Source organism: Barbus barbus (assembly GCF_936440315.1).
Source record: "Barbus barbus genome assembly, chromosome: 17".
In the NCBI taxonomy this organism is placed as follows: domain Eukaryota; kingdom Metazoa; phylum Chordata; class Actinopteri; order Cypriniformes; family Cyprinidae; genus Barbus; species Barbus barbus.
In genome coordinates this window covers 21,632,829-21,645,065 of record NC_136745.1, presented here as the reverse complement: position 1 = coordinate 21,645,065, position 12,237 = coordinate 21,632,829, and the positions used below count along the sequence as shown (strand labels likewise).

Genomic DNA, 12,237 nt, shown 5'->3' with positions numbered 1-12,237 from the left:
TCCTGCTCTCTAGCTGTTTTGGAAGCAAAGTATGAAATTCCTGACAGTCCCATGGTAAATTTGACACATGGTGAGACCAGCAAGAGGGTTTTCCCTGATAAGAAACACAAAAACTGCCCTTCTACAACTTAAAAGAATAACACAAATAACCCTGAGTTCACCTCCTGGCCTTTCCCAATCTATGCATGTGATTTAGTAGGAGTGGTCACACCTTTTTGTGCTGCTCATGAGTAATGGGATGCTTTCTCACTCACACACAAACCATTAAACTAGTGTTGTTGTGTCTGCACAGGCTCTGTCTGGCCCTCAGAGGGAAGAATCACAGGGGTTGGCGATGTGGACGGGGCTTGTAAGTGCTTCACCCGTTTCCTATTTACCCCGCATACACACAATCTTATTATACGAATGACTGTCATATTGTCACAGTAATTAGAGGCACTGCTCTGGGAAAAATGTGGCAGGTACAGGGACAACAGCTTCCCTGTTCTTCTGCTTAAGCAGGGTAGGAAATGCAACACAATGTCCGCTCTGATACACACTCACAGGACCAGCTATGACGTCACGCTGGACAGAATTCAATAACTAATTCAACTGACATGTAAACTTTATAAACTTGTTCTGAACAAAAGATGATGCTATAATGCTTTTCTGATCACTAGAGATCGGTCTGTGAAATAATGAATTTACACTACCGTTTGTAGTATTTGGGATTGGTAAGACTTTTTTCAAGGCTCACCAAGGCTGCATTTATTTGATCAAAACAGCAAAACCAGTAATATTGTATTATTACAATTAAAAATAAATAAATCATGTATCATTTATTCCTGTGATGGCAAAGCCGATTTGGTGCCCAAGAAACATTAATAAATTAATGTAGTAATTAAATTACACTTGTACTGCTTAATATTTTTATAATTTTTTTAAATTTTTGTGGAAGCTGTGATCAGTTTTATTTCAGGATTCTTTAATTTATAGAAAATTCTAAATTTATCCTGTATCCTGAATGGCAAATGACACTCATTTTATAAATTATAATGGAAGAAAATGGGAATATGGACATTTTAGTGACATGCATGGCACACAGAAGGATTAAACACATAAACATACATTTACACAAACATTGCATATAAATGTACAATTAAACAAAAGATAGAGAGGTAGAAAGATAGAGAAGACAAAAATAAGTAGAGGACTGAAACATCAAATGCACATGTTGCATTTAGAGGAAAGCATAATCAAACTCACACACATCATCTTAGAAACGTTACATATGATATTGTAACTAAGTATCTGTTTCTGCTTGATTTGATACTTTTCTGACAATTTAAATTTAAAACCAAAAGTAAGAGAAGCCGGTGCCTATTGTAAATTTGGTGTGTTAACTTTTCTGCTGCAGCTGCAGCACATAAAACAAATAGGTTATATCAATGGTTCCTGTTGAGCAAAAAATTTAATTCTTCATTTAGGCAGTAAAAAGGTTTAATTAAAATTTTCACGACTCATGATATGTAACTCTACTTCATCATATGTTGGCATACACAAAAATACACAATATTTATATTTATGTACACTGTATTTCATAAAAAAAACTAATACAGAATTGTGTGTGATTGGGTGAAGAATATGGCTTTTGAAAAATGGGCAATGAGACAATTTGTGGGTCAAGATAAGTCTTGTAAGGCAACGAGTTTGACAGTGTATCAAGAGCTAATCTTTTAAAACTGATGTTGCTACAGCTTGTCTAATACCAAGTAACACACAAAGCCGATATGCTATACATTAGCACAGATACTCGGATCTAGAGCTGTCACTCTTGTACGTCATTTGAGAGTCAATGCTTGACCGTGAGCACAGGAGCATCCTCTCTGACTCCTGAGTCTGCCTTCGTGCCCAAAGGTCATTCGCCTGCCCATTCAGAGTCCTTTGTTTCATAGTGAGCGTCTCAAACTTTACGTACGTCTCTTTTGAAAGGTCGTCGTCTGGTCCATTGTTCCTGCTACTGTTTCCTTTACAGCAGAGACATATGATCTTGTAGAGCAACACCAAAATAAGAGGCACCGCGACTGCACACGCGATCCCGCTGACGATCATCAGGATTTTGTTCTGCCCATCTTCTCCACCGTTATCCAGAGTTGTAAAATCCACACATTGCTCTTTCCCAGCCACTGAACCCTTAGTAACCAAACATACCGTGTAGACCTGGTTAGGCAGCAGATACTCCAAGAGCAGCTTCCCTTGACCAACTTCCGTATCGACCGTCTCCTTATCATCTTTCGCTTCATATGGAAAGTAGAACACGGTTAAGGGCACATCGCTTGACAAACCTTCAGCTCTCCATAGTAAGACCGCCGTGTCACTTGTCTCCTCCACTACCTCAATGTCTTTGAGATCAGCTTTCTTTTTGGACTTTTCGCTCGTCATTGAACCTTTGCCGCCCTTGCTTTGCTGGATCTTAGCTGGCTTGTCTCCAGCCGGTGGAGACCTCTGAATTCCTCCACCTGGTCCTGGACTCTTCCTGGTTGTCAGTGGTGGGATTGTGGTCATGGCAGCTCTGGTTGTGAGAGCAGGGCTTAAGGTAGTATACAATGGCATCTTAGTCCCAGCAAATGAAGTCATGGGTTGATCGTTGGGCTGCTTGGTTATGCTTATCGGTGGGGATGCCGTTGAGGTCTGCATCCCATCCACAGACAGGGTGATGTATGCCTCTGCATTTCCTGCAAAGTTCTTGGCCTTGCAACGGTAATCGCCTGCATCCTTAAACACGATACTGTGCAAACTGAGGATGGACCAACGGACCCCCTCACCTGGAGATTCCTGCACAACTACAGATACATGCTATGGTAAGCAACAACTTAAAGTTTGCAATAAAAAAGGTTAAAACTTTAGAGATTGTTCGAAGTAAGTATGTTTATATTAGGAATGAACAATATTAAAATAATGCCTTTATGAAGCAATATGTTACAGGGATGTAGATTTCCTTTCAAGTGAGGAGACAAGAAAGGTATTAAATATGTATTATTTAATTTATTCATGTATTTAATGTATTAAAATGACGAAATACATACACTACCATTCAAAAGTTTGGGGTCAGTAAGATTTTTGAATGTTTTTTAAAAGAATATCATATGCTCACCAAGGCTGTATTTACATATTTGCATTATTAGGGATGAACCAGCGGTTAAATTTTGCCTGATACCAAAGCCGATAATTATTTTCATGGTATGACCAATAAATTATATATATTATGTTGTTGATCCGTTAATTTATTTATTAAAATAAAATTATGTTTTTATATTGTTTATATTATACATAATATGCAATATTAAATTAGTGATGCACAATATAAAATTCTGGACAATTTACTGATAATTATTGTATGGCCAGTTACTAAAGTTGGCTGACATTAAATAATATATATTATATGACATATTGTTTTCTCTAAATAAAAAAATAAAAAACATAAAACAGTTAAAAGTCAAATAAATCCTTTAAAATGCTACTATTGAATTTAAGCATTACACAATAATAATATACAGCATGAAAATGGATATTTATTACATTTACATTTTTATTCATTTTGCTATTTGTTATTCATTTTGAGATTTGTTAAAAACAATTTCATTACAACAGTGTTATTCAATTATTAGTCTTTTTAAAGTTAAACTTTAAGCGAGCATTAGACAACAAAGGTAATCAAAATGTAAAAAAAATGTACAATGAACATGAACATAAATTAAATTAAAATGATTATTAAATTAAATTTAAATTAAATATCCAATATTAATACCACAATTTAAAATAAATCTCTAATATCATGCAGTCCTAGTTTACACTTTAAAAGCAATATTTTAGTCAAACTAATATAATATATATATATATATAAAATAATTTGTCTTTTTAAAATGCCATGTAAACACTTTAGTCCAGGTGAAATTTTACCATTTTACATTGTCCAGCATACAGACTACACGTCACGTTAATTGGACTACAATTAACACATGCTCAAAGACAAAGTATATTTAGTCCTTCAAATATTCAATTACGAATGGTGTCATTTTAGGTGAAGATTGTCACTCAAAAAAATGCTGTAGTCTGATTATAACTGCACACATTAACATACTTTGTGACACTCATACCTGTGATGTTGACTGCCGTTCCATCAGCTCTGGTCCAGAGAAGGGTGGGAGTAGGGAAACCAGTGGCGTCACACCGCAGAAGCAAATTGCTGCCCAGTGGTGAAGTGATCTTAGTTGCTGAAGTCATAACTGACGGCTTGGTGCACTTATCCAGTTCAGCCCTCTGGAACAGAACGCCAGCTAAGTTCTCTGGTCCACTGCATGTCAGAACCTGATCCATCAGCACCACAGGTATGCTGGCCATCTTAGATATATCAATGAGCTTGGAAATCCGACAGTCACAGTACCAGGGGTTGTCCTGTAGACCTGCAAATATTGATATATTTGCTTAGAATATGTTAATGAAAGCAATATGTTATGTACAAAGGCCTACAAACCTTCAAACTCCAAGATTTTAACACTTTTTTCAAGACTTTCAAATAAGACTGTCAAGTGAACTTCCAAAAATATTTGAATTCTAGTTCTAGTTTAGCTTCCATTCGAATTGCACAACCCATGTATACAATTATTTGCAAAAGTGTCCTACAAACACAGATTATAGCACTAGCTAAGTCAGGGATCTGCCAAAGGCAGAAACGGAATGGCGAAACATTACTTCACTTACTGAACATCTCAACATACTGAAATAAAGACCACAGGTTTATTATTCAACTACTATAATAAAACAGCAGTTTACTCCCATCAAATCAGAAAGTTGTAAATCTTGAAGCCAGGATGTCTTGTCTGGCTCGCATGCATCAGGTGTTGGACATTAACAGCCCAATGTGCCCATAATTCTGTCTATGGCAGGATGAAGATCGGTTGACTGTAAACAGGGAATTAGACGGTCTGCTGATGTAATTCAACAGCTGGATGGTGGCAACTGCTAATATTCTGATGATACAGGGTAAATCTCGGTCATGCTGTGCTCATTTTTACACTTGTATGGCACCTGGTGAAAGTACAGAATATGCACTTGCATTTAAGCTATGTCGCACAAGCAAAAGTGCTGTGGAACTGAGACTCGGATTTTGCTTTTGAACAGTTCAATAAATTACAATTATTGACAAACTCAATAGTGTACAATTATTCACAAACTCGTAGTGGCATTCTTGAACAAATGAGCTGATTGGATAATTCAGTGACTTACTAATCAAGTCAGAGACTGAATTGGGAGCAGCATTCTGGCATAATACTAATAAAGTTTCTGTCATATAAAAGATTTTGCAGAAAAATTGTAGGAGTAGTATGCTAGTATGCTGTTCCGAATTCACTTAATTGTATAAATCGGCTAAGTGACTGATTCAATGACTCTCTAATAAGGACAGTCACTTACTGAATGTTGCATTGAATAAATGATTCAAATGACTCACTCATAAACATAGCATTTTGTTGCCATCTACTGGAGTAACAATGTAACCTACAGAAAGAATCACTGAAAAATTCACTTGTTTGATAATTTTACATGATCCATGTGCACTGGATAACCGTGATCAATATTGTTGTAGAAAAAAAAAACTAAATTAACATGAGCCCTAATGCCATACAAGTGTACTCTTGAATTTTATATCCATTATGTCAAACACACATGAATCAAACTATTGTTGCTTTCTCTTCAGATGCGATCTGTTGTTTAGATGTCACTGAGCAAACATATGAATCATCCTCTTCCCAGATGAGCACTTCAGAGAGACTCAAATCTCAGAGCCTTACTCACAGTTGGAAGTCCCATTAGAAGATTAGCTTGTACTTAACTTGGGAGAGCCCATGAAGACACAGCCTAGATTTAGATATTTAAAGATCATACTTGGACTTACTATAAAAAGACATGGTGAAGAGAGGGATATTGTTGAATCGTTTTACTTGGTATTTCATATTTCTCCACCCAGATTCTTTGCATAGTGTTTTAGGGAGAGCCAACCCTTGTGAAAAAGAAGTACACTTCAGCATACGCTCTACAAAAAGAGTACTTATTACTGAAAAAAATATAAACAAATATACAACAAAATGTTTTTGTATACTTGATTGTATATATTTTCATTTGAAATAAAAATGTATTTTATAGCTACATTTATATTAAATGCAATTAACTTAGTAATGTTGAAATTTTGTACATCTACAAATGTTAACTTTAAATTTAATATTAAATAATACACTACAGTTAATTATAATTCAGTGTTTTACATGTGCTTTAGTACGTCGACACAATACACATAAAAAAGTAAACACATAAGAATCAGCATGACAAAAGATTATTAAACCATAATCATTTGAAATGTCCTTTAAAGGAATTTTTTAATCAGTTTTAATATATTTTTGTGTGCATTCTATAAGTACAGTTAAGTGGCCTATTTAATTAATAATAGGGTATCTATCCGGAAATACAGTTAAAAATATACTTTTAAGGTATGAAGTACACTAATTAATATAATTAAGTGCACAACGTTTTCTCAAGGGAAAGCTCAGACAACTTACTATGAATGCTAATGTGAATCCTCCTCAAATACTGGGTTTATTTTGCTGACTAATGTCATTTACAATGGTAACCCTCTAAAATAAAGATATTTAAAACCTCTGTCATTCAGTGCATATTCAGTGCATATTCAACATCATAATGCATATTTAAGAGGCACCATCATCATTTTTACCCACCAAGAACAATCTTTTGTGATGCATTGGCACTGGGCAGGATTCCTGAAAATGGAGGCCAGATGTCCACCAGGTCAGAGGGAAGGGAAGTTAGCTTGTTACTAGAAATGTCTAGGTAGGTGATGTTAACCAGGTAAGGTGCTGCCTCCACAGGAATACTAGTCAAACGGTTGTTGTGCAGGTCCAAGGTCCTGAGACTGGGCATCTCTTTCAGAGACTCCCAGGGAAAGGTAGCGATCATGTTCCCATCCAGCCGTAGCTCATGAAGAACTTTCAGATTGTAGAAGCTGCCAGGATCCACAGACGTGACTGAATTGTATGTTATCCACAGGTAGCGTAACTCGGACAGGTAATAGAAGGCCTCGGTGGGCACTCGACGTACAACTGTCTTCTCCACCCGCAGCTTCACCGTGTCCACAGGGACGTTGACTGGAATATCTGACATGTCAGGGTCATTGCATAGAACAGACCTGGGGCAGATTTTTATAGCAGAGGTTAATCACTTTGACCAATATGAGCCTATGTGTGGTGATGTTCATTGTGGATTTTATTTGCCTATAACAGGGGTTCTCAACTATGGCTCTCGAGATCCACTTAGCTCCAACCTTGATCAATCTCACCTGCCTGTAACTTTCTAGCTCTTCTAAAGACCTTGCTTTGCTTGTTTATGTGTGTTTGATTAGGGTTGGAGGATTTAAAATAGTAAAAAAGTGGACTTTGAAGGACCCCAGGCCTATACAATACCAGCTTCATAAAGGATTTTTTACATTTCTGTAATTTACATTTGCACTTGTCTGATTCTGTATTCACCTTTTATAAGTCAGTAGGCTAGACCAGCAGGCTATGATTCAAAATAGTTTCCACTAACAGGTGTGTTCACACTCTACAGCTAAGCCCCTCAGATAAATAAAAGCTAATAACCCACGTGATAGTTTAAAAATTATTTTTTATTCAAGTGGATGACTTATTAGCATATTTGAAATCCAGTTTCTTTATTAAAAAGTACATTTAGAATGAGATTAATATGATTATATATATTTACATTCTAGACTGCAATTGAATGACGCATTTGAAAAAAATTAAAAGACTTAAAACTACAAAACTTAAAATTTCAAAATTCAAAATATAGTTGCAATGTATAAATAAAACATCATTAAGCAACTGCTTATGAAAGCCTACATTATAAAATAAAATTAAGAATATGCCTGTTTATAGGCCTGTTTTAATTGATCTAGTAATTAATCTAGTATCAAGAAACATGCCATTAAAAACAAAAGTATGAAATGTGTCTATCCTTATGTTGAAACTAAAATCTTGCCTATTTTGATTCAGATTTTATGAAAAAAATATTTTATATCAGACAATTTTTATTGAATTGTTATATTTCTGAAAATATATATATATATATATATTTAAATTATTCCATTGTATATGTCTTCTATTATCTTTTGTCAAATAATGAACTTACACATTTATACATACACAAACATTTGTCTGTGGTTAAAATGTAAATGACCATTTCTCCAAATGCTAAATAATTTTTTTTATTATTCCAGTTCATTATATTTTCCCATGTCTGTCTACTTCACTATTTTTATTCCAGAAATCATAAACCTAAATTAGGCCTGTTTTTATACACCAAAATTTTATTATTAATATTTTATTTTTTATTAATCTCTATTATTATTATTATAATGAAACAGTGTCCTTACCTGCTGCCAGTGCCATCGCTGCGACCGTGGTACACACAGGTGCACTGGGAAGGACAGAAGGGTTGTGCCACACTCCAGCAGCCCAGGAGAACCTGGGCCACCAGCAGACGATACATCCTTCAGTCAGATGAACCAGCACGGACACACACACTCACACACATCAGATCCCACTCAACCATCAGTAGACAAAAACTCCTTTATCAGTCCTCATTGTAAACCAATAAAAAAAAGAAAAGTGCCTTGCAGTCCGCATCTTGTTTAGCATGTAAACAGGTGAGAGCCGAGAAGAACGGGATGATTGGGATGGGCGGGGGAACCCAGATTAGAAAGAGGATTTCTCAAAGCTGAGTAGGTTACTAAAGTTGAACAGAGTGGGATGGGAAGTGTGTGCGAGTTTATTTGTGTGTATGAGTGTGTTAGTGTGTGTGACTGAGTTCGAGGAGGAGGATAAGCCCTGCAGGCACACGCTAATCGGCTATAATAACTACAAGAAGGTTCTTCTCTCTGCATCATCACGTGACCACTCCTCAGACACTTTCCATCCTTCATCTGGTGTATGAACTGATTTTGGCTGCGCTTCCGCTCTTTCCGTCACCTCCCTCGCCTCACGCTGTGAGGTGTTTGCGTGCGTGGAGGCTAGATGACACCTGAGCGTGAGCTGAAGTACAGGTCATGATTTACTGAGAGCAGGCCAGGCAGGCCGCAGACAGGCCAGACTGTTCTGTCTGAGTCTGAGAGATTTATTATGGCTTCAGAAAATACTGAGACGAAAACAAACTGGCAACTGACTGTACCAATTTGTCAAAACATGATTAATTGCCAAGGGTGTGCTTATGTAGGCCAGTGTGAGTATCAAGGGAAAACATACTTAATTAAAAACATCATGAAGTGTGTCCATCCTTATGTTATAACAACATCTGGTTTGCCTGCATTTACCTTGTTGCTATCATTTCTGCTTAGTTTTGTGGAATTTAATAGTTTTATTTTTTGATATTCTTGATTAGTAAATAAATTATAAGTGTTCAAAAAGTGCAGTGAATTGACGGCACCACTGATTTTTCTTAAAGGCAGCAATTCTGCTTTTATTGTTGTTATTATAGTTTTTTATTATAGCTTATTATTTAGTTTTTCATCTTTTAAGTTTCAGTACTTTTATTTTTTATTTTAATTTGCATTTTTTTGTAGTAGGTTGAGATTTCTAAAAAATGTTTTTGTGTCAATAAAATTTATAGTTAGCTGAGAAAAGAAAAAAAGTTTATTGAACATAACATCTGACCTTGAAATAACTGCTGTGAAACCATATGGGGGGGAAAAAATGATAAGACCTTAATATTATAAGGCCTTTATCAAGTTATATACAGTGGGATGAACTGAAAGCTGAATAAATGAGCTTTCCATTGATTTATGGTTTGTTAGGATAGGACAATATTTGGCTGAGATACAACTATTTGAAAATCTGGAATCTGAGATTGCAAAAAAATCGAAATATTGAGAAAATCGCCTTTAAATTTGTCCAAATGAAGTTCTTAGCAATGAATATTACTAATCATAAATGAAGTTTAGATATATTTACAGTTAGAAATTTACAAAATATATTCATGGAACATGATCTTTACTTAATATCCTAATGATTTTTGGCATCAATTTTTTTTTGATAATTTTGACCCATACAATGTATTTTTGGCTATTGCTACAAATATACTTAACAGCGACTTAAGACTGGTTTTGTGGTCCAGGGTCACATTTTATTCAGTAATGATGCATTCATTTATTTAAAAATGACACTGAAGACTGAATTTATGGCTGCTGAAAATTTAATTTTGCCAATACAGAAATAAATTACATTTTAAAATAAATACAGAAAACAGTTCTTTTAAATTGTAATAATATCTCACAATATTACTGTATTTTTCATCAAGTAATTGCAGCCTTGGTGAGCTTCTGAAGTTCGGTGTCCTAAATATTTGACGTTAGACCTAATAGTGGTAGTATGAAACTTTTTTTTCCTGATACTTTGTTGAATAACAAAGTGAGTACATGAAAATACATATCTAAAACTTTAGAGTCATATATAAACACACAGTAATGTGAAACATATATACAACCAGTTGAAAATACTGTTTTCTAAATTTGACCTTTACAAATTACTTTGTGTATCCCCTTTATTCAGAAGTAAATTAAATTAATTTAGATATTAGCATATAAAAGTAAACCAGCGAAACATTTTTAGAATGTGTGTGAAGTAAATAACTCCAACATGATACACAGACTGTTAAGAACAACAACAATCGTATTTATTAACAAGTACACCAGTGTAGTTTATTTATGCAAGCAGTTTGTCCGTACAGATCAGAAAAGCCACTGTCAAGCGGTTGGCACATTTATGTACAAAAAAAATTAATGTTACAGCTTGCTACTAAGCATTCTTTAGTGAGAGTACAAAAAGACTAGTATACGAGGACAGAGAGAGTGAGCCAGAGTAATAGAGAGAGAGAGAGAGAGAGAGAGAGAGCGAGAGAGAGAGAGAGAGGTGAGGGTTCAGAGAAAGAATTAAGTTAGGGGCTCAACAAGCAATAGTAATTGAAAGGTGAGAGGAGGACTCAGAGGAGTTAGAGAGATCACCACAAAGTAAACAGGCACAAATCAAACACTACCATCGAAGAGTAGGAGTTTCAGCGCAATGTATTCAGCATAGGATTCAAATTACTGCACATTATGAGGAAGGGGATGACCCAGCAAGACTGTCGCATGTAACAAACTCATAAAAAGATCAAATGAAAACTGTTTTTCTTGTTTTTTTGTTTTTTTTTCATTATTATTATTATCATCATCATTATTTTTTTTTTTGATCCAGTAAAAACGATTACCATTGAATGCATGACCATGCCACAAATAACACTTAGGTTCACAGTCTTTACCTAACATTACAGGGGTGTGACTTCGCAGCCAGAACCCCAATGCACTTAAGAGCTCACAAAATGGTCAAATAGGTGCACAAAACTAGCTCTTAGAAACACTGACAGAACATGACTTGCCAGGCATTAAAAGAATGAGAAGACATTTCCATCGTCCAATATAATAATGACTTGTTAGCAAGACAATGAGTAACTGTCATCGAGATAATAGTATAAGCTCTTTAAATATTTGTTTTCGTCGTGATATTCCCCTTTGGAAAGAAAAAGCCCACCGAAAGAATGTGATCTGACACAAAACATTACTGTGTCGCCTGGTTTTTGCTTCTCCTCCATTTTTTTCCTTGTGTTTTTAGAAGAACACCCTCCCTCCGCCCACCCTATCCTGTCATGGAATGTGTTTTTCAATCTAATACGAATTCACCTGAAGTTTAAGTGCTAACGTACAGTACATACAGTACATTTACAGAATGACTATGTACAAAAGCTAAAAATCAAAAAAGTCAAATAAAAACCCTGTCGGCTTAACTGTGTCTATATCTATTTGAGTAGGAAAATAAAAAAAGAGGGGGTCAAAACGCTGTAGGCTTGTGCATATGTCGCTTGCTTCCAGTAAAGGGAGAGTTGCATTGTTACTGAAGAGGGGGTCGTCGACACTGTGGTAAGTTTTAAATCAGTGCTGTCAAACGATTAATCGCATCCAAAATAAAAGTTTTTGTTTACATTATATATGTATGTGTAGTGTATATTTATTATGTATATATAAATACACACACATACAGTATTTTGAAAATATTTACATGTTTATACATTTATATATTCATATTATATATATATATATATATATAT

The 12,237-nt window shown here is 35.2% G+C and overlaps 1 protein-coding gene across 1 annotated transcript; it reads right to left on the bottom strand.

Moving 5' to 3' along the window:
• Positions 1–697: 697 nt before the first annotated feature.
• On the bottom strand, positions 698–8,938 carry LOC306883227 (leucine-rich repeat, immunoglobulin-like domain and transmembrane domain-containing protein 3). Its single transcript, XM_079438351.1, has 4 exons — positions 8,477–8,938; positions 6,768–7,234; positions 4,137–4,442; positions 698–2,822 (listed from the first exon to the last, which is right to left on the bottom strand). The coding sequence occupies exons 1-4, from the start codon at positions 8,590–8,592 to the stop codon at positions 1,780–1,782; spliced, it is 1,932 nt and encodes a 643-aa protein (XP_079294477.1). The 5' UTR covers positions 8,593–8,938; the 3' UTR covers positions 698–1,779.
• Positions 8,939–12,237: the final 3,299 nt, after the last annotated feature.

Excerpts from the sequence above, each read along its gene's own strand:
- LOC306883227 (XM_079438351.1), bottom strand. The coding sequence starts at position 8,592 with ATGTATCGTCTGCTGGTGGCCCAGGTTCTCCTGGGCTGCTGGAGTGTG. Across the intron at positions 7,235-8,476 it reads AGCGATGGCACTGGCAGCAG|GTCTGTTCTATGCAATGACC; the intron begins GTAAGGACACTG and ends AATCTGCCCCAG. Across the intron at positions 4,443-6,767 it reads ATCACAAAAGATTGTTCTTG|GTCTACAGGACAACCCCTGG; the intron begins GTGGGTAAAAAT and ends CAATATTTGCAG.